Source organism: Zalophus californianus, chromosome 15 (assembly GCF_009762305.2).
Source record: "Zalophus californianus isolate mZalCal1 chromosome 15, mZalCal1.pri.v2, whole genome shotgun sequence".
In the NCBI taxonomy this organism is placed as follows: Eukaryota; Metazoa; Chordata; class Mammalia; order Carnivora; family Otariidae; genus Zalophus; species Zalophus californianus.
This window is the reverse complement of record NC_045609.1, coordinates 29767682-29793876: the sequence shown is the minus strand read 5'-3', so window position 1 is coordinate 29793876 and position 26195 is coordinate 29767682. Positions and strand designations below refer to the sequence as shown.

General features: G+C 38.1%; 2 protein-coding genes across 16 annotated transcripts in view; one reads left to right on the top strand and one right to left on the bottom strand.

The window, feature by feature from the left end:
- RUFY2 (RUN and FYVE domain containing 2) overlaps positions 1–4778 on the top strand; it is a 48572-nt gene extending 43794 nt beyond the window's left edge. For all 8 annotated transcript variants that reach the window (XM_027596879.1, XM_027596884.2, XM_027596881.2 and 5 more), the window contains 2 exons: positions 2347–2424; positions 2515–4778. In XM_027596879.1, coding sequence (XP_027452680.1) covers positions 2347–2424; positions 2515–2658 — 222 coding nt within the window. In that variant the 3' untranslated portion in view covers positions 2659–4778. The remainder of the gene's footprint in view (positions 1–2346; positions 2425–2514) is intronic.
- A 449-nt stretch (positions 4779–5227) lies between these two features.
- On the bottom strand, positions 5228–17371 carry HNRNPH3 (heterogeneous nuclear ribonucleoprotein H3). 8 transcript variants are annotated; one of them, XM_027596887.1, is made up of 10 exons: positions 17236–17371; positions 11510–11644; positions 10839–10977; positions 10137–10321; positions 9480–9566; positions 9066–9181; positions 7429–7564; positions 6578–6673; positions 6411–6503; positions 5228–6280 (listed from the first exon to the last, which is right to left on the bottom strand). In XM_027596887.1, the coding sequence occupies exons 2-10, from the start codon at positions 11619–11621 to the stop codon at positions 6204–6206; spliced, it is 1041 nt and encodes a 346-aa protein (XP_027452688.1). In that variant the 5' UTR covers positions 11622–11644; positions 17236–17371; the 3' UTR covers positions 5228–6203. The 8 variants fall into 8 exon arrangements, with proteins under 8 accessions (XP_027452688.1, XP_027452689.1, XP_027452696.1 ...); XM_027596888.1 differs by having other exon boundaries at positions 10182–10321; positions 17236–17370; XM_027596895.1 differs by lacking the exon at positions 17236–17371 and adding an exon at positions 16826–17029 and having other exon boundaries at positions 10182–10321.
- Between the last annotated feature and the right edge of the window lie 8824 nt (positions 17372–26195).

Here is a 26195-nt window from a genome sequence, read left to right as displayed (position 1 = left end):
ACTGAGCGGGGAGCCCGATGCGGGACTCCATGCTTTTTTTTTTTTAGAATGTAAATTTTTTTTTTTTTAAAGATTTTATTTATTTGAGAGAGAGAAAGTACATGAGAGCGGGGAGGGCCAGAGGGAGAAGCAGACTGCCTGCCGAGCAGGGAGCCCGATGCGGGACTCGACCCAGAGACTCCAGGATCATGACCTGAGCCGAAGGCAGTCGCTCAACCGAGCTACCCAGGCACCCCCCCAACATGCTTTTTTTTTTTTTTTTAAAGATTTTATTTATTCATGAGAGACAGAGGGGGAGAGAGAGAAGCAGAGGGAGAAGCAGGCTCCCAAGGAGCAGGGAGCCCGATGCGGGACTTGATCCCAGGACCCTGGGATCATGACCTGAGCCGAAGGCAGACGCCCAACCACCTGAGCCACCCAGGCGCCCCCAACATGCTTCTTGATTATAAAGTTTTTCCCATGTTGAGGTGCCTGGGTGGCTTAAAGTGTCTGCCTTCGGCTCAGGTCATGATCCCGGAGTACTGGGATTGAGTCCCACATTGGGCTCCCTGTTCAGTGGGGAGTGTGCTTCTCCCTCTGCCCTTCACCCTGCTTGTGTTCTCTCCTGCTCAAGCTCTCTCAAATAAATAAAATAAAGTTTTTCCTATGGCAAAATGAATCAGTTAATTATTTCGTTCTTTTTTCCTTGGAGTCATCCTCATGGAGTTCTTTGCTCTCCTGCTTCAGTCTGGTCTGGTCACCCTTGTCCTGACATTTTCCTTTGCTGCCATTCTTAGTATTCCTTTTATCCTTCTCATATGTTAGGGTTCCTATTACCTGAACCCTTTTGAGTTCTTTCTTGGTTTACTCCCTTGTTTTGGGAAATGCATCCTTTGGTAGCTTCCTGGAAAATGCTGAGTTGAAAAGATAAAGGTTTTAAGAATTTGTGCATCTGTGTATATGCCTTTTATTTTGCTCTCACATTTTTTTTTTGGATGGGTAGAGATGTCTGCCCAACTGTCATTATTTAAGCTCTGTAAAATTTTCATTATGAAACATACCGTGTATATAACTGTATAAATACAACTTAACACTAGCATAGGGCGCCTGGGTGGCTCAGTTGGTTAACTGTCTGCCTTCAGCTCAGGTCATGATCCTGTAGCTTGGCAGGAAGCAAAGCGCTTCCACTAGGCTTTTGGACATTTGGGAAGTCGCTTTCCTTTTTAATGGCATTCAACTAGTTGCATTGGATTATCTTTAAGGCCCTGTCTTGCTTTAAAAACATACTCTACAAGTCATTTGATTCTTTACTGGTGTGTCTGATAGGAGCTATCCACGTTTTTTTTCCCCCCTCTAGCTTACTTTATTGTAAGAATAAAATAGTATATGTACACATGTAATACATATATACAGTATATATGTTAACTGTTATTGGTAAGGCTTCTGGTCAACAATAGGTTATTAAATACAAAGTTTTGGGGAGAATCAAGAGTTATATGCAGATTTTTGTCGACGTGTAGTTCAGCACCCCTAACCCCCAGTTGTTCAAGGGTCAGCTGTACTTGGTTCCTCAGCAGCAGCGACGTGGCTTAGTTATGTAATGAGATGAATCAGAAGCATTGAAGACTGTTCCTTCACCTGGGTCTTCTCATATAAAACTGGCATCATTTAACAAAACTGCTTTTGTAAGGAAAAAAGTGTTCCTAGCCAGGATCTTAGATGGGTTAAGAATGGGTCAATTGAGAAATTTCAGGTGTCACACTCTCACCTGTTAATAACTTACAGTACATACGTTTTCTACTCATCTACACAGTAGCCATTACATTTGTTATAGAATTTAAGGGAAATTAATAGCCATGTAAGACTTAATTTAAGGTGAAGTCTCCTCTAAAATAATGAATTCTAACATCTCATTTCCAAATTCTCTTCAAATTTTAAGGACTTACTGTGGTATACATAATGCCAAACTCATATGCATTTCATAGTGAAAATGTATCCTTAAATTTTGGACTAATCACTAAGGCTCTTTATTCCTTAAAGAAAATTCCCATTAATTTTTAAACATTTTATAATGGAAATGTCCAAACATAAACAATTGTACAGAGAAAAACCCATTACCCAGTTTCAATATTTAACAGTGTATGGCCTATCTTGTATTTATATTCAACCCCTATCCCTTCCTCCTCACCCAGATTATTTTGAAGCAAATCCCACACTTATTCTCCAGCTATTTCAGTCTCTCTCAAAGGACTCATTTCCAAGTCCTCTCTCTCTTCCTACAGGATGTTCTTGGTTGAAAATGTTTTCACATGTAATTTTTAAACTGTTAACAATTTGAGCATTAATATTCATGCTTCTTCCTTCTAGGGACTGGTTTGGTTGAAAGACAAAGAAGCAACACATTGTAAACTTTGTGAAAAGGAATTCTCTCTCTCTAAGAGAAAGGTAAGGGAGATAGGAAGTGAGTCCAAAGGACTTGATGCAAACATGGCTTCTAATTTAACTGTTTTTTTCTTTGATTTTTCCATTTAATAGCACCACTGTAGAAACTGTGGGGAAATTTTCTGTAATGCTTGCTCTGACAATGAACTGCCTTTGCCTTCTTCACCAAAGCCAGTACGGGTTTGTGATTCCTGTCATGCATTGCTGATCCAGAGATGCTCATCTAATTTGCCATAAGACTCCAGAATTAAGTCCTTGTGTATGAAAGTACCTACAATGAACGGTTAATGTATGAACCATGTACATGATGTATTTAGATAGCCCTTCTTAAGCAGCTTTCAGACCGTATTGGTATGTTTTATCTTCCATGTATTCAGTTCATGGGAATTAGAAGCTGTAGAATAGCTCACTGTTATTCAAAAAGAACTTTCAACAGGGCATGCTTTAAAATAACTCGCTTAATTCCTAATTGATGTAATAATCATGTAACTTATAAAGCCAATAAAAAGGCCAGACAGCAGAACACACATTTGCCTTATTTTGTAAAGGCCTTCTTAAAAATAGGGATTCAGATTCTTTTATTCTGCATATTGTCAAGTTGGTATTTGATGGTGCCTGTAATTTTAATGCACTTTAAAGCTTCACAGTTCTCAGATCAGAAATGCATTGGACTTTTTAGAAGTATTAATATTCCAGTTCAACAGACTTTTCATTAGCTTGCTAAGGTTTCAACCTTAATTACTTGCCCATTTTGCATGAGAAAAGGCCAATTATTTTATCCTATAAAATTTCCTTTTGGTCCTTTTCTAATCAATGTATTTATACTTTTCAGATATAGTAGGTTAAAGAGGTATTATTTTACCTCAACTTTTTCCTTATTTTGAAAGGAAGTTAAACCAGCCTTTTACATTGTTACTTGCACAACTTTCCATATGCTACACCTGACTCGCCAAATTGCTAACTTTTTTTAGGGAGGGCTCACACCTCTTTAAATTAAAAAGAAAAAAATCCATCCCCAGAAAAAAATGTTTAATAGTAAGCGATTACAGGCTCCTGACTGATTCTCCTCTAAGCATTAAAGGAGAAATCTCAAATAGTTTGCCTTTGATAGGATTTGAGTAATGAAAAACTTTATTCTATTTCCATTCCAGTAACTTTTAGGAAGCATTACAATGTAGTGATCCACTACTGCAGTTATGTATAGAGTGAAGTATCAGCCCTGCCATGAAATACATCATCTGTTTCAAGCATGAAAGATTAATAAACACTAATCCTGTTTTACCATACTTGTAGCACACCAAGAATATGTAAAATGTTACCTTTGTATAATTAATCCTTTGAACAGCATCACCACTTGGGAGATCCTTTTTTCCCCCCACTTTGGTATTAACTTCAGCCATGCACTTTAAGTCTGTGAACCTTAACAGGTTAGATAGGAATCTTTGGTTACTCCCTAGCATTACATTTAGTGAATTACTCATGTCCACCCTCCTCCCACCTAAGATGGGGTAACTTATTCTGCAGGATCCTTTCCTCTAAGTATATATATTTTCACTAGGGTTTAAAATTAATTTTCAAAATTGCCGAAGTGTGAAACCAGGATTTTGAGGATTTTTCTCCATATCCAGTTAGCTTTTGAGGTCTTCAGTTAAACTGCTGTACAGATTTTTAGGTGGTCTTTCTTGAATGCCAACAGAAATACTGTCAAGAGAATTATATTCTTGAACTGTTTTGTACTGATGGGATGATTAACATTTTTATGATTGTTAAAAATGAGAATAAGCAAATGAAATTTCAAATACTAGGTTTTTTATTACTGTGCTTATTAGTACAAATCTTAAAATATGATTTTGCTTAAATTCCAAAGCTGGGTTTCACTCAACAATTAAAACCATGATTTTCAGTTCCCCCTTAAATTCTTTGTTATTCAAAACTCGTGTTTAATCACCATTGATTTTTGGGCTTTTTGTAGTCAAGCTTTTATGACAGCAATACAATTTGCTTCATTTAGTTTGGGCTCTTATTTAAAAGCCATTTATACTAAATGTTGGATTTTGTTATAAAACTTCCAGTTTGTATTGTGAACCTACACTTTCTAATCTTCAAGATTTGCCCTCATGGAAAGTATTTATCTTAATGAATTTCACATACCATTCCCTTGTCTAGCCAGTACTACCACAATAATGCTATCATGGTGCCAAGAAATTGTGACTGTAATTCTTCTACTCTGCAATGTTTTAAAATAAAATGTGAATTTTATAAACCAAATAAAAGATATGAAAAAATTAGCCTTTCAAAGGGCGACTTGCATTTATAACTTTTTATACCTTTATTACTTACATTTTAATAGGGCAGGTCCTAGGAAAATAAAAGCACATAGGATCTTTAAAAAAGGTAAGTGGTATGAGCCTAATATTTAAATGGGTAATTTGAGGGGTACAAACATTAAAATGGATTACTGCCTGAGCCGGTAAGTTCCATTTAAGCTAACACAACTTCCTTCTCTAACAGTAGAAATCACTCCTTCCTTAAGTGTCACTTTATTTAATGTTCACTTAAGAGTATCTTCTACCAATTTTACAATCAGTAACCGACACAAAGCATTCTAGGACAGAGGCCACACTATTATCTCCCACGTTGATATTTATTACATTAATAACATTTCTAGCAAAAACAAGTAACAAGGTCAATAACTGAATTCACATTGACAGGTTTCATTTTGATCCATTAGCCAATTTGGGAAAAAAAGCCATATTGATCAAAGGGATTGAAAGTAAAAAGCACCTTTTCCTTGCTACATATAGTATTTAACACAATGGCTCTAAAACTCCAAACAGATATCAAATGTAAAATCCAACTTCCAGGACTCATTTGAATTAAAACTATTACATGGACTTGTCTCTTACATTTGTTTAGTCATTTATACAGTTACTGAAAAACCGTATGCTTTATTGGGCAGGAAAACTGAAAATACAGCTGTGAGAATTATTACTTCCACAGTAAATATTTTTGTACTGCATTCTCATGTCACTGAGAATCTTAACCTAGTCTAAGATATTTTGAGATCACTTACAACTCACTTTTTTGGAAACTTTTTGGTACTTCAGTCAAGTGCTGAGTGAATTTTATTCTAAAATCTAGGGCTAGAATTTAAACTTCCAACATTCTCATTCCCCAGGTAACACAATTATGAATATTCAAAAATCTAGATACCGCTTAAGATCTTCAACATTTCAGAGCTCTGCCTGATAAATGACATTTGAAAAGAATGACTAAAATAGAAATTAGCTTAGTTTATACTCCTGAAGCCACCTACACTCATCTTTAGGTTTTTATATTTACAGTATTGTCCAGGAGAAAAAAAAGTTACACTATTTTCCAAGTTCTGTTCCAGATGTCTGCTTATTAAGACTTGTAGTTTATGCAAAGGTGAACCATTGTCCTCTAGAATTACACTATACTACTATTTGTAGAGCTAATAGTAAAATACATCAACCCAAATCTTATGAAAGCAGCACATCTTTCGGGAGTAACTAGTATATAAAAAGTATCAACATCAGTGGTTTGAATATAAAAATTTATTTTTAAGTCAAAGTATGCAACAAATAAAACCTACAGAAAACAGATTTTCCCATCACAATCTGTTGCTTTACCAAATAATATTTTGAAAACACATTCCTTCAGTCATTATAAAGTTCTTAAAATACAAAAGAAATTAAATCTGTAAGAAAGTCTAGTAGACCAGACACTGTTGTCAGGACTTTTATGTTGGTGGTTATGCTTTAATACATGCCACGCCATCCACCTCCACTCATGCCACCTTGCCCATAGTAACCGCCACTGCCTCCACCACCACGGCCTTAAAAAAACAAACAAACCTGTTAGCAGGAAATATCCGTGCATACTTCAATGAAGATAATACATAAATTTAAAAGTATCTACACACATGGGGACTAACAAAACAAACCACAGTAACCAAGGACACTTACCATAACCACCCAAGCCATCAGGAGTACCATATCCTCCACTGTAATTGTTACCCATTCCCATTCTTCCAACAGATCCATAACCTCCCTGATTATCTTTAAAAAGGAAAAAAAAAAGTGAGATTGTTTGCTAAGTGTGTAACACTGCTCATTTTAAAAACTTTACCTACCCATTCCATCTCTGCCGTAGCCTCCCATTCCAGAACCTCCCATTCCAGAACCGCCTCCAGGAGTAGAATTCAAGAAGAGTTCAATGTACCGATGTTCTTTAAGACACAAAGTAATAGGGAAGGAATGATGGATCAAAATTTATCAATAAAAAGGATAATGAGCAAATATTAACCTGTGCTAGTATTAGCCTGGAAGTATGTTTATATACTTCCTAGTGGAGTGATAAAATGAATGCCAGGTAGGGCTAAAGCTAACCCACCAAATTTTGTTCAAACTACACAACACTAAACACATAAGTGGTCGGGGCCTCCATTTCCTCATCTATAAAAGGGGTTGATTCATTATTTCAGAACCAGTTACTGTGCTTAAAAATACATTCCATGTCCAAAGAAATAAATTCGAATCATGAAAATAACGTCCATGAAAACTTATTTACGGACTACAAAGTGATTTGTCTAGCCAGATTTAGGAATCACTGGTCAGGGTAAAATTTAATGGCTTAAAATAGCTCTGATGGCATGTAGAAATAACTTACTCAACTAACTTAATGGATGGGTTAAAAAGTGGTAATTTGCAAGTGGCATGGGAACTCAAGCGAGTGCCAAGTAATATACCTATTTTCCCTTTTTAATTAAGCTCAGATAACCTGTCAAGTATTGAGTCTCAATTAACTCTTCAATAAAAAGCCCCCTGGAAAGCCATCTTAGAGGCCATATGGCTTCAGGTCCCTGTGACTGCCAAGAGTTACTTACAGACCCTGTAACATCTTACATTTGAGGAATTACAAATGTTATTTTATAAGCAAGTCCACACCTAAGAAACGAGATAGCAAGCCAAGGATACCACTTACGCATGTTATTCTTATCTTTAGACATGGCAGCCACAGCATCTTCATGTGTCACAAATTCTACGTCTGCCTCTCCTGTTGCTCTGCCATCAGCTCCGATATCAATATGCACTCGTATGGGATTTAGTGGTGAGAAGAACTGAACAAAAGAAAACACTTATTACTAACTTTTCTTTTAAAGATTTTATTTATTTGCCAGAGAGAGAGAGGGAGAGTACAAGCAGGGGAAGTGGCAGGCAGAAGGAGAAGCTAAGCTAGGAGCCCGATGTGGGACTTGATCCCAGGACCCTGAGATCATGACCTGAGCTGAAGGCAGACGCTTAACCATCTGAGCCACCCAGGTGCCCCACTAATTTTTCTATTTAGATTATTCAAAGTAAATTACCACATACTTTAGTTTTCCCTCCTCCATTAAAACAAACCTTTTTACTGCCCTGTATTGCAAAGCTAACAAATCAACTACGAAGGTTCTGGGGATATAAACTAATACACTTAGAGGAAAATGCAAAGAAATGATCTCTTTAAGCTACGTGGGGACGTCTGGGTGGCTCAGTCGTTAAGCGTCTGCCTTCGGCTCAGCTCGTGATCTCAGGCTCCTGGGATCGAGCCCTGCATTAGGCTCCCTGCTCATCAGGAAGCCCGCTTCCCCCTCTCCTTGCTGCTCTACCTGCTTGTACTGTCAAATAAATAAAACCTTTTAAAATAATAAAAAAAAAATAAGCTAAGGGGGGGAAGATAAGTGAGTAGAAAAAAATAATAGAAATCTAACCCAATAAATAAATGAAAACGTCTCATACCCTACCACTGAGAGGGAGAAGTCCTCCATTCCCACTCCTCCCAAGAAAGATATTTCAAAATTACTGTTTGAAAGATAAATAGGTCACCAGAGACTTAGAAACATGTGCAGAGAATTTAGGTGTTATGATTCAGACCATTGGAATTTGACAAACTAACACAAACTGTACATGGATAGCTCCAAAATTTATCACTTAGTTGTAAATCAAAGTTAATCAGGTTAAAGGAATCCTAAAAGGTACCTGGAACTTAGGACCAATCAGTTCCAAGATCTATAGGTTAATTTCTTTCAGAGCTATGTAGTAAATAGTCCTGGCTTTGTAGGCTACTGGATCTCTACTGCAACTACTGGACAGGTAAATAATGGGTGTGACTAGATACACATGGGTTGAAGTTTGCTGATACTCTAACCAATTTGAAACCAACCAGTTTCAAATCAGCAATAGAATCTACTCCCATTATTTTCACAGCTGTTTCTAATCACGCTGTAGATACAAAGCTGAACCGAACAACTAAACCTTATTCACTTTTTATATTTTCCACTTTCAAAACTTGACACAAGGGCAATTATCTTCCAGTCCTCTCCACTCTATGCTGATCAATCTTTTCACTAAATTCTTAACTGGACTTTATGAATACAACTTTCTACTTGCTTGAATCCCAGATAAGTCAGCATACAATGGACAAAGAAACATTCGTCAACCAGTATAGATAAGAATATGTACGTATTTCCTATTAAAGGGATTTTGACATTAAAACTATAGAGAAAAAGATGAGAGCATTGTAAGAATGCTTCAAAATTAGGATAAAATATAAAATCATCAAAAATTACTAAAATTACTCACATTAGCAATGTCATTTTCAGTTGCACGAAAAGGTAATCCTCTCATATGTACAAAATGACCACCATGAAAACCTGAACTTGCATCACCAGCTCCACCATAGCCATGCCCTCCCATACCTAAGAGTAAAATTTCCAAAGATTATAAACTATTGATACAAGTAGTAAAGCACTTCAACGAAACACTTCTTCCCTACACATACCTTTTCCTTTAACAACCAATTAATCTTAACAGTTGTTCTAAACATCAAATCGAGAATTTACCTGTAAGTATACATCTATATAAAGCCCCACATAGGTATGTTCTGAAATATGCTCGAGCTGACGATTTCATGCAAGTCACCTTATCACCACACTAAATGGCTGTAAAACAAATACTTAACATTCATCTAAAAATGAATATGTCTTTAATATTTACCTCTTCCATCTCTCATTCTGTCATCAAAGCCATCATTTCCATAGCCATAATTATTATAGCCACCATAGTCATCAAAACCTCCATAACCTGTGTAATTTAATGAGAAATACATGAATACGCTTTCAAGAGAGAAATTTTATAATCCAGTTTATAAAATCATTTGGTGGTAAGCAGTCTGGTTCTTATTATTACAAGTTTACAACTCCCAACTTAGTGCATGTGAAAAAAAGCAGTAACACTCGGTGGAAATAAAAAATCTCTAAAGAATACATTTAAGACATCAAAATTAACTTTCATCCTGATGTCGAACAAAAAGTGTCAAAATATGCCAGTATCATCAGGCTCCTTGCTCAGTGGGGAGCTTGCTTCTCCCTGTCTGCTGCTTCCTCTGCTTGTACTCTCTCTGCCAAATAAATAAAATCTCCCCCCCCCGCCCAAATGCCAATATCTTCACTTTAATTTCTGTATAACTTCTCTAGATGCCAATATGTGTATCAATCAAGTCCCACAGCTGGCCACGGGAATCCGTATTTTCATGAACATGAGGTTTTAAAACCTAGTAGGTACTGAAATTACTGCCATTTCTGTATTTCTTGACAAAGTGTCAGGAACATTAAGAAAATGACAACAGAACCTTTGTTCATTAGATACACATACCACCATCATATCCATCACCTCCTCGTCGCATTCTGTCATACATACTTCCACGCCCAGCTCCATAATAACCCCCTCTTCCTCCTATTGGTCTATCATATGGTCCCGGTCGCTGGCCCAGCAATCTTCTTGGTGGATCATAAAATCCTTTGATTTCACTCCTGCTACTTCTGAAGATCTCAATATACCTATTTAAAAATGGTTTAAGGTACAGGTTTCAGCATAAATGTATTAGAATAAATAAGATACTGGGCAAAAATGCAGTAAGTTTTTCTACATCTAGATACATAACCCAATTTAAACTGCCTAAATACACCACGAATTAACATTTTTTACACCTACAAACTTAAATAGTTAATATTTAAGTTTTACATAGACAAATTAGTCACTTGAAAACAATTCATATAATATATACTTATAGCTTGTTTCCTTTAATACATAATAGGTGTTTAGAGAAAATAGCTGATTATACAAAAGCATTTATCAACATCCTACAGAAAAATGGAAACAATCTAATTTTAATTTAAGCAAACTATTAGCATTAATTCCCCACCCAAATCTGTAGTTTCCAAGTTAAATTTAGATAATTATCAATTCTTTTAAACTACCCCAGAAAAATGTTACTGTAACCCCCCCATTAAGCAATAGTGACCCACAACCCCCAAAAATAAAAATTTAACACCATCCCAAACTCTCCATCCCCACCTGTGCCCTATTCTTTCCTTGTGTTTCCCCAGAGCATTTTCTGCTATCTCCTTTGAAGCAAACTGCACGAAGGCCTCCCCTGTGCTTCTCCCCTGGTAGTCCATCGTCAATGTTATCCCATTTGGCACGATTTCCAACCCTTTAACCCAAGGACAAATAACCCCATCAAGGGGAACAGTGTTAAAGGCTGAAACATTCCCATCTGAATCAAATATTTAAAACAAGTCTAAACAAAACAAAACAAAAACAAAACAAAAAAGCTTTAAGTTTCCCATCACCCCATAATATAAAGCGGAAGATTTTTTCAATTATTACTGGATTACATATTATTTTGCAACCAGTCTTTTTAAATTACACACACTAAAAGCTCACCTATATTACATTAAAAAAAGCTAAATCAAATTTAACTATGCTCCATATGATAATTCATGGTTCATTTCATCATACATAATTATTCTCAATTAAGTTTATTGCACATTAGTTAGGTTTTACATATTCTACACATTCTGCATTCAGCATTAACTGGAGCATATTTCATAACTTAATACATTAACCCAGATATCGTACTCAAAAGTCCCCAAAACAAATGGGTTTTACAAATTAAAAACTGAGTAATATAATAAAAATATAAAATTAAAATACTACTAAACTTTGACTAATACTAGAGGTACCTTGAAAGAACTGAACTATTTCCTCTTTGCTGCAACCAAATGGCAGTCCACGAAGTCGTACTGTCCCATCACTAGCGTCATTTGGACCATTATGTTTCATAACCCAATCCATCTCAATAACGTTTGATTTAAATGCTATAAAAAATAAACAAGCACATAGAGCAGTCAATCAAAATATACTCTTGCTACAGGTACTGAAGAAACATCGCTCAGTGGTGCACAACAGGAAATATAACATGGCTTGTTGACAGTGCCACAATTCAAAGGCATGACACCTTCCCATTTTGAGGTAGGCAAAAAGACTGGGAAAAGTGAGTGATACCTGACCCTTCCCTTCAAAAAGTACCAAATTTCTAAGGACCAAATTTCATATAATGCCCAATCTTAAGACAACTTACACAATTACAATATTAGTCTTCAAGTTCTATTTCTTGTCATCTTGATATCAACTCTATAGTCTTTTCCTCATCTCTCAAATTTTCACTTTTTCAGGTTTTACTTATTCATTTGAATCATCATGTAAATTCTTTAAAACTTACTCAAAAGCTGCACACAGCACCACTGTCCACTCACAGCAAGAGCCTAAGTCAAAAGGTCAATGAGTACTTCTCTGATGTTAGAAAAATGGCATTATAAAGTCTTAACTTTTTAGATGCACTTTTAATTCTGAACACATCAAATTGTTTTTGAAGGAGGAAAAATTCCTCTCTCTAAAGTAAATCTAAATACTCCTCTAAAGCAAGTTTTAAAATGAGTGAATTAGGGTCAGTTTTAAAACTGAGGTAGAAGTCCACTCAAAAGTGAATGCCTCCCAACAGTACCGGTGTTTTTTGAAGCTACCTCTACTGGGAAGTTATTGGAGATAGTACATTCAAAACCAGTTCACTCACTGCTTTAAACACAAATTTTAAAAAATGTAACACATTCACATTCAAAAAGTTAATTTTAGGGTACAGTGAAGCCCTCCTAGCCCTCCAAAAAGAACCCATCCACACCCAGTTCTCTTCCCAAAAGACAACAATCCTTTCTTTTAGAATTCCAGAACACTTTAAGGAGGCTAATGCAGAAGTCCTTCAGCTGCAAAAACTTACCAGATCTTACAAATTTCACTAAGCAGCTGTAGGAATCCTACTCACCTGAGTATTTCAAACCTTTCCCTCACCACCTCCTCCCCTGTAAACAAGACAATTTGTTCACTTGATTCCTTTACGCTTCAAGATAGTTCGTAACAGTGTTCACTAATATTTGATTTCACACCATCTAATTATATCACTCCAACTGTTAGGGGGAGCATCTGCAAAGAGTAAAATTTTTTTCCTAGAATATGTGCATTTAAAATAACCTAAGGCAGAAAATTTCCAACTGTGTTAATTAATCAAATACCTCTGCATATGAATCACCTTTCATACTTTTTTTGTTTTGCTGTTTTAAAATCCTGGCAGTCACTCTAGACACAGAGATCCAAAGTGGGAAGACTACGATTTTTGTATCAGACATTACAACTAATTTTTAGGCACCTAAAATTGATAGGCATTTTTGAGAGAGAGAGGGAGAGAGAGGGAGAAAGAGAGAGGGAAACTGGTTTTGAATCCCTATTCTGCCATTCACTGGCTGGTTGATTAAAACAAACTTAACCTCTGTTGTTCAGCTCTAAAATATAACAGTGGTACCCATACCTCTCTAGACTGTTTTAAGACTTACTTAATGCTTAGTCTGCAGCATCGTAATCATTCAATGCTAGCCATTGTTACTGGATTTTAAGGGACCCTCCTGTAAAACTACTAAAATATACCACAAACAAAATAAATGAACCTTAAAGGATGGAAAACTATCCTGAGTCCTGAAAGGAAGAAAAAATAGTTACAAGTTGTTTCCAAAGTCAAGGTAGGCTTAAGATTTCAAGTTTCCTTATTACTTGTCCAAGATGGGTGGGTGGGGTTGGCAATGTTTACTATAACATGTGTTAGCTAGATAAAAAATACTGTTCAAGAGTAGTCCCTAAAGTAGACCCTGAATCAGTCTGGGAAAAAAGTTGAGACATATTGAAAATCTTCTTAAAAAACAAACAAACAAAAAAAGCCCAAAAACCTTAAAACAAAAACCAAAAAATCAAAACAAACTTTCCTATAAAGGATGATTCAAGAATAGAAGAAAAAAGTGGAGAGGACGTAACATCACGTTACTTCCTCATGAAAAATATTAAGTATTTTGCAAAACCAATCTAACCTGTTGTGAAAAGACAGTGTGATGCTTTTTATCATTTTGCCCATTTCTTTCTTCATTGTAAAGACACTGGGGAACAAACACAAAAAAGGATGGTAACTGACTTATCTTTACTATAAAATTTAGCCCTTTCCAAGAAACTCCAGCAAGCAAACTAGTTTTGGTTTTTGGATCAGTCCACACCAAAGAGACCTATATAAAACAAAGTATTAAGTCTATAAAAATCACACTATCCTATTAACGCAATTTTAAGTTGACAAAAGATTAACCAGATTCGGAAGACAAACTATTTTATGGGATGACTGTCCACCACACGTGTTAAGAGTACACAACTTAAAGCCACACTAGACTTCTTCAAAACTCAAAATTTGATTCTAGAATTCTACTTACAAAACAAAACCAAGACAGACTCTGAAGGCATACAAAAAGACAATCTGGGGTCCCTGGGTGGCTCAGATGGTTAAGCGTCTGCCTTCAGCTTAGGTCATAATCCCAGGGTTCTGGGATCGAGCCCCACATCGGGTTCCTGGCTCGGCGGGGAACCTGCTTCTCTCTCTCCCTGTCTCTCCCCCTGCTCATTCTCTGTCTCAAATGAATAAATAAAATCTTAAAAAAAAAAAAAAAGACAATCTGCTGTAATACATTAATAAAGCTGTCCTGGAAACTACCTAGAGTTTACTAATTATTCAGGATAATCCATCTCAACCTTTCTTTACAACGTCATGACTAATCTTAATTCTGCTTTAAGACTGCCAAGTGTTAGCACCAATTAAAAATACCAGCAGTTGAACTAAGATAACTGTAGTCAGTTTTGAATAGGAGTTTAATTTCCTAAGTTATGCTAAGTGAAAAAAGCCAGTCACAAAAGTCCATGTATGGTATGATTTTAAATGGGTGAAGTTTATGGTATGTGAATTGTATCTCAAAGCTAAGCACCTAATAGAGGTCAAATGAAACATCAAATTCCTTTGTAACCCAGAGGCATATACTACTATCTTCTGAAGTATAATACATAAAGTTAGGATGTGATACACCAATAAGTAACTTTTTAAATGGTAGCCAGCGGGTCCTAAAAAAATGAGAATGTTCTTCAAACTTTGGCAAAAAGCAGTGATATGTCTAACTAGAATGAAAAATTTACATCATTTCCCCTTTCCCGTGTGCTTGCTCAATTTTCCAGTAGAAAAACTAGACACACCACTAATACCCAAAAGGAAGAGAAGTCTAAATGTATAAATAGGAGTTCTTCTCTAAAACAGTTACCATCACCTACTGCAGCTCAACCACTTGTTTACCAAAATAACACCAAAAAAAGAACATGGTTATTAAAAATCTAAAGGCAATCAGATGGATTTCCAGATCATGATGCAGATTAAAAGAGGGCAGAAAAAAAGGTTTCTAGGGTAATCCAATCAGGAAAGCGGTTTTACGATGTACTATTTTACAGGAAACTAGACTTTTTTCAAAGGCTACTAAAAATCAGACCGTCTTCAACAATAGGAAGGTTTTTTGTTTTTTAAAGCTGAAAAAAGTAGATACTAAGAGTTCTTGTAAGGACTCAGAGCTATTATTGGAAACTGTTACTCTCAAGCTGCCTGTCACTTTGTACCCTACTCAATGAAAAGTACAGACCCAGTTCTCTTGTGTTCTAAGGACCAAAAATCATCACACCACCACAGGACTGGGCTTTCGGTTTGTCTTTTTGTTGAGTAGGCCTATTTTCTGGGTCAAAATACTACCACAGCCCTATACCAAAAAAAACATGCTTAGCTACCAAAAGTAAAATAAACGCTAACCGTATTTTGATGTATTTTACTTCTACAGCCTCTTTGCACAACATGTAACCTTTGGAGATTTAATACTGAAAAGTCAGTAACTCAACTGCTACACAAATTTATGCCATCACCATCACTAATTGTGTTTTAACAACTGTTTCCCAAAGATAAAACTCCTACTTAAATTATAACCCAGTATATGCCAAACTACACAAAACCATTGCTAAACCACCCACCCCCGCCCAAAAGTTCAGAAAGCTGTATCATAATTCACTGGTCCTAAACGACCTATTTGAAATATGCCCGTTTCACGTTCCTATTTGATAAGTCATCCGCTTACTGCTTACAAAACATTTACCCACAAAGTGTTTACGTTTAAGATAAACGTGAGAAAAAGAAAAAAAACACCCTTTGGAAAATGAGTACGTACTCTTTTCGAAGTTCCAAATCTGGAATATAAGGGCCGGCTAAGCGTCCTTTATTCCTCCCCGGAGACTTTTCGTTTATCTAGCTGCCCTAGAGACCAGAGAGCTAAGGAGAGTACGCCCCTTCCCGCCGCCCCCCCACCGCCACCTCTCCGTCCGGCAGCCAAGCCTGGCTTTAAAACCTTCGCCACCGGGCGGCGGAATTACAAAGGAGGCCGACTGCCTCCTTTGTCCTGGATTTGGGAGTTGAGCGCCTTCGTCGCCATTGGCTTTCCTCCCCCAGCTCCAGCCTCTCTCATCTTGGGAATCTGCGTCAGAAGTCACTCGCAGTCCCGCCAGCCCTGGTAGCCCTGCCGAGACTGCGGAGGAAGGGAGGCCGCGGTGGGAGGCCAGGCCCATCCGGCGCCATTTCCATCGGGAGCGCGCCCGCCAGCCCAGACCCTCCCCCCCACCCAAGTGCCCAGTCTTTCCCAGCTCGCTTCGTTCCCCACCCTCATCCCTTCCGGGGCGCTCTGACCTTCCCCCACCCCCCTCACCGCCCCGGCCTTCTAAACCAGTTTTCGGAAGCTGAGGGGCAAAAAGTAGAAAGAGAGGGGAAGGGCGGGAAGCCGAGGTGGCCGCGCCACCGTACCCAAAATGGCGGAGGCCAAACCAGCAGGGAAAGAGGGGAAATGCTGGATGACCCCCCACTCCGGGCCTCAGTTTCGTCCACTGAATTTCACCCGAGCAAGTCCTCCCCCCGGCAGGCCGCCCTCCTTGAAGTGGGAGATCGCCTGGAAGGCGCAGTCTGGCCGCCTCCGAGCGGCGACCTCCACACTTCCCCCCCACCCCACCCCCTCCCAGTCTCTCGTCCTTCTCCCGACTCCGCTCTCGAAACCACCAGCCCAACCTACCCCCTTTTACTTCAGATACCCTGTCGGGCGACAGTAACGCCGACTCCGGTGCTCGCGGGGCCGGTCGGGAAGAGGAAGAAGTCGCACGCCTCGTGTATCACTCGCCACAACGGTTCTTCCAACCGCCTCCACAAGCGACAACCGCTAAGGGAGCTGCGCAGCAGAGCGACTGGCTTGGGGGGATGGGAGAGAGCGAGCGAGAAGGAGGGGGTGGGGCGAGAGCAACGAAGACCGACGGGCTCACTCTCGCGAGACAAGAGCCTCGATCCCGCCTTGGCGCTTAAGCAAGAAGTGCGCTTGCGCGCTAATGGGTGGTCCTGTTTGTTGGGGAAGCCGTGGAAAGTAGCGGAGCTGGTCCCGTTAGAAAAAAACGCGGATTACTGTAAAACTGTTAAATGCTTAGAGCCTACCTTTCTGCCCACTCCGGGAGGATGTGAAGTGGCAGTAGTAGTTCTGCCAGTGTGTGTTGAAACGGTTTGGAGAAGTTCGATTCTGTGTCCGCACCAAGAACAAATTCCGTAGAGGCCCCACCCATACCCCTGCGTCACCTGCAGGAAAGGGATGCCACGTGGTTCGGCGGCCAAATGCGAGGAGGGCTTTTCTTGTCAGGTTTGTGTTAGGTAGTAAAATAAGTGTCCCCCCCACCCCGCAAAGATACAGAAGTGTCCACCAGACTCCCATTTTGGCTCTTGGTCTGGGATTCCTTCCCTTCCCTGGCACCGGCCCCGCCCCCCTCCCCACCAGCGGGTCTCCTCCCCTGAGGCCTCTCAATTTCCCCTTTGATAGTCCCAGGAGAAAGTTACTCGCTTTCACCTCGTGCCTTCCTGTTCTCTCTTGCTTTTCATCTCTCCATTTGTCTTTATTGAAGCATAATTAACATACAGTGTTATATTAGTTTTAAGCGTACAACATTCATTGGACAATTCTATTCTCAGTTGCTCATTAGGAAAAGTGTAGTCACCATCTGTTACCATATAATGTTATAATATTGACTATATTCCCTATCCTGGGCTTTTCATCTCTGTGACATTTATTTTATAACTAGAAGTTTGTACCTCTTAATCCCCTATATCTATTCACCCATTCTCTCTGGCAGCCACCAGTTTGTTCTCCCTATTGAGTTCATTTGTTAATTTTTGTTTGTTAGTTTCATCTCTTTATAACCTCAGTGACAAATCAGGCACTCGTGACTGAGGAGTTCGGATTGTTTTCTAAATAGGGCTTTGCATTCTTGAAAATTGCACGTACAAGTGACACCTAATACTTTTGGGTTGTGCTGACCTACCACCAAGGTCCTTAGTGACACCTTATGGCTTTTTTTTTAATTAAAAAAAATGCAAGCCAAATTTCTGTGGGAAGGGTGCAGGACGGTCCTGGTAAAGAGATCAAAGCAAGTTAAAGTGCAAATGTAGGAACCGTTATGAAGTGCAAGGGAGGGGAAGAAATGAATTTGAACACAGGGATGTTCCCGTAGGTTGGAAATGTGGACCAAACTAGGTTGCAGGCCTTTAATATCTAGCCAAAGACCTTGTACTTTGTACTACAGACGTTGGGAAGCCCTTGAGGTGGAATGAGGGGGTATAAGGGCTGTTAGCAGTGGAGAAGCTTGAATAATTTTTTACCCCATGAGATCTCAAATGTGTAGGGTGGAGGCAGGAGGCCAGTTACCTGCATATAATGGACATTTCCATGTCATGGTTTAATTCACCCTCAAACCTGCTTTAGACAGGACAGTAAGAATTGGCTAGGTCATAGTGCCCTATTGCTTTTCTTCAGCCCACTTCCTCAAAATACCTCTTAGAGAAAGGGGGATGGGACAGTGTGGTCATCATTACAAGACACAGAAAAACAAAACCTGGATAATGTAATATTATGGTTCATATTTATTAAGAGCTTGCTTGAGGGGCTCCTGGGTGGCTCAGTCGTTAAGCGTCTGCCTTTGACTCAGGTCATGATCCTGGGGTCCTGGAATCGAGCCCTGCATCGAACTCTGCATCGGGCTCCCTGCTCGGCGGGAAGCCTGCTTCTCCCTCTCCCACTCCCCCTGCTTGTGTTCCCTCTCTCACTATGTCTCTGTCAAATAAATAAAATCTTAAAAAAAAAAAGAGCTTGCTTGAGCTAGTGCTGTGCTCAATCCACTGACTCCTTACAATCCTAAAGGATAATCATTATTTTTGTCCCCATTTTGCAGACGAGATGCCTGAGTTTGAGAAGTGCAAAAAGTTGCTCAATGTCACACCCCTAGTAGGTGCCTGGGTGGCTCAGTGGGTTAAGCATCTGCCTTCAGCTCAGGTCATGATCCCAGGATCCTGAGATTGAGTCCCACAGCCAGTGGGCTCCCTACTCAGTGGGGAATCTGCTTCTCCCTCGCCCTCTGCCCCTCCCCCACGCTCCTGCTTGCTTGCTTGCTCTCTCAAATAAATAAATAAAATTTTTTTAAAGGTCACACACCTAGTGAAAAAACTAGAATGTGAATCCAAATGGTTTTACTCCAGGGGTTAAGGTCTTAAAGCACTCTGGACCTTCTTGGGGTTGCAAGTAACTTAACTGTGCATTCAGGGAACAAACATCGTTTTAGGCAAATTGAAGTTACTCCCCCTAACAAACATTACCAACTCAGGAGACCTGCAGTTAATGGTTCATTGGCTGGAGACTTTTGAACAGGCCTGAAACTTGACATCCTGGTGTCACTGATACCTTGAGCCCTTCCCCCCAGTTAAAAAAATTTGCTATATTAGTAAGACTCCAAGCTCCCACACTTCAGATGGGAGTTCTTCCCTGGGTTCAAGTTACATCACTACTTTACTCTTTCAGTCTTTCAACCTGATTTGGTAGATGGAATTCTGTAATCCCTTTCACCCCTTGCCTGAATTCAAACAATATATTTAGTGCCTGATTGAGTTTGGCATTCTTTCCACATAATTTGTATGATTATGGGCCACAATCCTAAAATCATTCTAATGACTTTTCACCACTGAACTGCAATGTTTTCTTTGTGTTTTGGCCACAATTCCCTTATATCAGGCACTCTGCTGTTTGCCAGTGTGAATGCTTAGGAAGGACTTGAAATTAGTACATGCATTCCTTTTGCTTTTTTATTATTACACAAAGTAGGAAGCTTTGAATTTGAAAAAAATGTACACTAATTTTGGGGCAAACCTAATCTTTTTTAAATGATTTTTGTTTTTATTTATTTTTTAAAGTAATCTCTATACCCAGTGTGGGGCTTGAACCCATACCCCAGAGATCAAGAGTCTCATGCTCTACCAACTGAGGCAGCCAGGCACCCCAGGGGCAGATCTAATTTTTATTTGTCTTCCTATTTTACTACGCTTCTCAAAAAAAAAAAAAAAAAAGTCTATCAGCTATTCCCATTTGCAAATTGAATTCTGTAAGTCTTGGTGAGATTGGTTCACAACTGCTCCAGTGATCCCTACAGAATTGTTTCCAGATTGGTCTCTGTGGAATTGTTTCCATAGAGATGGTTAGAACTGAGGGCTCCCAGCTGCTTTCGGGATTTTGTTTTCTCTTTGTCTTCCTTTTAGTCATTTCAGTGCTTCAGTGCTTTTCCTGTTAGCATAGAGATCAGAGGGACCCTGGAGAGGATCTTGTTAGAGGCCATAATGAGAGAAAAGATGAAAAAGGAGAAGGAAATGGAAGTACCCACACCACCAACAATGAACATGTGATCATGTATTACACCATCAGGATGAAAGGAGAGAAAAATTCCATGCAGAGCCCAGAGAAAGAGAAAGAAAGAGAAATTGAAAGACAATGCACCCTTCTGGGAGAGGGAAGGAACATTCACTAAAAATTAGTTAAGATAGTTGTTTGCATTACCCCAATGGCATTCTAAAATAACATAAAAACTGGGTTACCATAATCTTTTTGCCATTATGGAAAGCAAATAAGCTAAAAAAGGTAGCAAAACCCACAAATAAGTTTCTAGGGGTATGTTTAATTAGTTAATGCCTTTTTAAAACTAAACCTGCCTTACTAAGGTTTCGTGAAATGCTTGTTCATATTTGTCTTTAGAAAGCCGTGATCTTCCTTGTCATGATGCAAAATTATTTCTCAAGACAAGGCTTAATTACACAGTTTATACGCTTGATACTTTTTTGTTTCTTTCAGTCATCCAAGTGTTCATTCTGGGACTAGGGAAACCAAAAGGTCCCTTCCGATTTTAATAATTATACACTAAGTAAACAAATGGAAACTTAAAAGGAAGAAAGCACCTAACACACTCTTTCTGTAATTTTTAAAAATAATTAGAAGTATTGAACATTCTTTCTGTTCTAGTGGATTGTTGTGAAGAACAGGGACAACAGCTACAAAAGATAGCTACTTAGGATTTTAAATCAAATTATTGTACAGCTTTTAGTGTGTCAAAAGCACATTGATAACTTAGTAACAGCACAGGTAATAGAGTAACAGACTATTTCCCGTTGATCTTAAGTTTCTGAGTGGTAGATAAAAATATAGTTTTCATTTTATATATATATATATATATATACCTATGTCTCTCAGTGTACAAACAATGATGGTTATATTGGGAGTAGAGCACTTTAAGTAACTTTTTTTTTTTTTTTAAGTAGGGGCTTGAACTCATGTCCCTGAGATGGAAAACTGAGCTGAGATCAATAGTCAGATGCTTAACTGCCTTAGCCACCCAGGTGCCCCATAAGTAACTAATTTTCAATACAGTCTAGAGAAGTTATTATTTTATGGACCAAGAAATAGAAGAACCAAGAGATCTTTAATGTGTCAAAGTTTACAAAGAAAATCAATGGCAAAACTTAGAATTATCTTCATAATCAAGGAGTCAGACAGACCTTGGTTCCAATCCCAGCTTTGACACTTCCCTACCAGCTGCTTGATTCTGAGGCATTTTTTTTTGAACCTCAGTTTTTAAATCTCTAAAATGGGTGTTTGGGTTGTTATGTAGGGTAGAGATTAGTAGTTGAAATAATAATTCTAGTCCCATCCTCTTTCATGCATGTTTGTCATGTCATTGTTAGTAAATGTGGCTCATTCTTGATAAATTTATTTCAACAGTGAATTTAATAGAATTTTGGGGGTAAGTATGGTGTCCTAAGCACTGTATTGGGAGGCAGGAAATTATTTCAGGGAAATCAGTGAACTCATATGACTACCAAGTATCACCTCTGGACAGAGCAAGTAATATGTTACATGTAATGTACTGCTGTTTTTCTAATATAGGCAGATACAGTTGCTGTTAATAAAATGGAAATTGAGGGAGGGGGTGGGGAATGGGTAACTGGGAGATGGACTTTTTTTTTTTAAGATTTTATTTATGTATTTGACAGAGAGAGCACAAGCAGGGGAAGCAGCAGGCAGAGGGTCAACATGACTCATCACTGATAATATTAGCTGTGGTCACCTGGGTGAAGTAGTATTTACCAGGTTTCTGCCAGGTTAACAAGTTTTACTGTTACTTTTTTATTTTTATTTATTTATTTATTTATTTTAAAGATTTTATTTATTTGAGAGAGAGAATGAGATAGAGCACGAGAGGGGGGAGGGTCAGAGGGAGAAGCAGACTCCCCGCTGAGCAGGGAGCCTGATGCGGGACTCGATCCCGGGACTCCAGGATCATGACCTGAGCCGAAGGCAGTCGCTTAACCAACTGAGCCACCCAGGCACCCTACTGTTACTTTTTTAAATCCTCTTCCTATGTTCTATTCTTTGGAAACAAGTCACACTGAGTGCAGCCCACACTCAAGGGGGCAGAGACATATAATCTCCATCTCCTGAAAGGGAGAGTAGCTAGATAAATTATTTGGAATTATTCTATAAGGTAGATTTAGCTCTTCTTCCTCCTTTCCTTCCTTTCTTCCAATTTTTATGTCAATATAGACTCTTGGATATTAATTTTATACTTTGAGTATAATCCAATACTACCTTATTATTTGTATTTATAGTTTGTTGCTCAAATTGTTCTTCCTTAGACTATTGAGGCTTCTTTAGGTTGGCTCCTGTATCCCTTTGACATACCACTATCCTTTTTATTTTTTGAGTACTGCTTTATTTTCTGGTACTAGAAGATGCTCCAGGATCATCTGTATTTCTTTGCCCTGGCCCTAGAATCAGCCAATTCTCCATAAAGCCTCGGTTCCTTTTATTATCAGGGAATATTGTTTAATTTCCACATTTCCCAAATTTCCTTTTCCTTTTGTTAGTGATACATAATTTCATTCCATTGTTGTTAGAGGACATACTTTTTATGATCCCAAGTATTTAAATTTACTGGGACTTGATAAACTTAAAAAAATGTACAGGGACTTGTTTTATGGTCTAACATATAATCTATTTTGGAGACTGTTCCATGTACACTTGAGAAGAATGTGTTGTTTACTGTTATTGGAAGATGTTGTATCGATGTCTGTTAGGTGTAGTTGGTTTACAGTGTTATTAAAGTCTTCTGTTTCTTTCATGATCTTCTGTCTAGTTGTTCTGTTACTGAAAGTAGGCTTTGAAATCTCCAGCTATTATTATTTAATTGTCTATTTCTCCGATTCTGCAAGCTTTTGCTTCAGATGTTTTGGGGTTCCATTGTTAGGTGCTTATATGTTTATAATTATTATATAGTCCTAATGAATTGATCCTTTTATCATTATAAAATGTCTTTCTTTGTCTCTAGCAACAACTTTTGTCTTTAAAGTCTATTTTGTCTGATATTAGTATAGTCACTTCAGCTCCATTTTGGTCACTGTTTATATGGCATATCTTTTTCCCATTCTTTTACTTTCAACCTCTTTATGTCTATGAATTTAAAGTGTGTCTCTCATAGAAAGCATAGTTAGATCATTTTTTAAAAAACCCAATTCTGCTGATCTCTGCCTTTTGGTTAGAGCATTTATTCCATTTACATTTGATATAGTTACTGATAAGGTAGGGTTTAAGTCTGCCATTTCCTATTTGTTTTCTACATATCTTATGTCTTTATTGTTCCTCTGTTCCTCCATTACTGCTTTCTTTTGTGTTAACTACATATTTTATATCTTTTTTTTAAGATTTTATTTATTTATTTGACAGAGGGAGACACAGTAAGAGAGGGAACACAAGCAGGGGGAGTGGGAGAGGGAGAAGCAGGCTTCCCGCGGAACAGGGAGCCTGCTGTAGGGCTCCATCCCAGGACCCTGGGATCATGACCTGAGCCGAAGGCAGACGCTTAACGACCGAGCCTCCCAGGCGCCTCATACATATTTTATATCTATATATGAATTTGCATATATATGATATATATATGAATATATATAAAGAATATATGTATATTTCTTATAAGCATGCACTTGTTTGTTATTTGGTGCTAAAACCTGGGATCGAATGTAAGCACGCAAGTGTACATAAAAAGAACAGAAGGATATATATAAATAGAGAAGGCTACTAGGTTTTAAGAGTTATTATTTTGTTTACTTATTCATAAGATTGTAAAAAGATTCATAACATTAAAAAACCCACTATTTCGCACCATTGCTAAAGTTAAACCCAAAGGGTATATATATATAAAGAGAGAGATAGATAGTATTTTTCTCTAAAGACTCTGTAGACTCACTTTTACCCATTAATTTCAAGATAGAGCGAAACTTCATCTGTGCTTTACAAAAAGATTGATGAGTCTTTATGAGACTACCCAAAAATTCACAATTCAAAATATAAATATGCAGTATAGTTGGGTAGTCAAATATAGCTTCTTTGTAGAGCAAAAGAGCCTAAACAATTTTTGGAATATGTTGAGAGTTTTATTACTGCAAACAAAGTACTGAATCATGTTTTTATTACTTAGAATCATAACATCAGGTCATAATCTGTTTTCTGCAGTCCATTCTAACTCCTTGAACTTCTTAGGGGGCAAGAATGTGGGTCTTATTTTCAAGTAGTCAAAGTATTTTTTTTTAAGATTTTTTTTTTTTTTTTTTTTTGACAGAGAGAGAGGGAGAGCACAAGCAGGGGGAGTGGCAGGCAGAGGGAGAAGCAGACTCCATGTTGAGCAGGGAGCCTGACGTGGGACTCAATCCCAGGATGCTGGGATCATGACCTGAGCCAAAGGCAGACAACTTAACCAACTGAGCCATACAGACGCTCCAAATAGTCAAAGTTTTTTTTTTTTTTTAATTTGGTTGATAAGGTGCCTGTGTGGCTCAGTCAGTTAAACATCGGACTCTTGGTTTCAGTTCAGGTCATGATCTCAGGGTCTCATGATCTCAGGGTCCTGAGATTGAGCACTGTGTCAGAGCTTCCCGCTCAGCAGGGAGTCTGCTTGAGATTCTTTCTCTCCCTCTTCCTCTGCCCCTTCCCCTCCTCACACACTCTGTCTCTCTAAAATAAATAAATCTAAAAATAAATAAATAAATAAAAATTTGGTTGATAAATAGTAAGTCATGATGAGACCATAAACCAACAGAAAAGTGAAAAATTCCAAAACAGTGGGTGTTTGAACATAAAAATAGTTGAGGAATTCAAAACCAAGCTATTGTTTTAACAAAACCAAGCTAATATTTTAACAAAGGCAGTGTTCCAGAGCTCCATTAAGTCTAGGAGATATGCATAAAAGTAAACACAAAGTAATAGAGTGCCAGATATATATACACACACACACATATATATGTATATATAAATATACATTTATATGTGTATATATACACATATAAATAATAAACACAAAGTAATAGAGTGCCATATATATATATATATATAAAAAATCTTCATAGCTAGATGAAATTAAACATACATTTCTTCCAAATTTTGATGTAAAACTTATTTTACTTATAATTGTAATTCCTTTTTATAGTTATTTTCTTTTTACCAGCTAATAAAGTAGACAGTGTTCACCGACACATTGAATGCCATACTCTACTTTTAAGTATTTACATTTTCAAGAAATGGAACTGGTATTTACTAATGAATAGCCTATTTTTGAGGCAACAGTCATAAGCAAAAGCTAAGTAGGTTCTTTTGTGCTAACAGCAGGGAAATAACAGGAATCAACTTTCTGTTGTCTGTAACCACAGGAGACCGTAAACAAGCTAAGAGTATTACAGAGGGAGGAATAAGCATTAGTGTTCCCAGGCACACCCATGGGCAGGTTTAATGACTAAGCTATTTGAACAAGGGAGGCTTATGATTTCTCTACATTTACATGGTAGATTAGAATTCACGGAAGTGTCCATAGTGTTCTCAGAAACACACCTGATAGACCTCTGAGGAAGATAGTGGGACAGGGATTTGTCAAATGGGATTTTTGTTTTTTCTGTACTAACATTTTTTTAAAGATTTTATTTATCTATTTATTTATTTATTTGACAGAGGGATACACAGCGAGAGAGGGAACACAAGCAGGGGGAGTAGA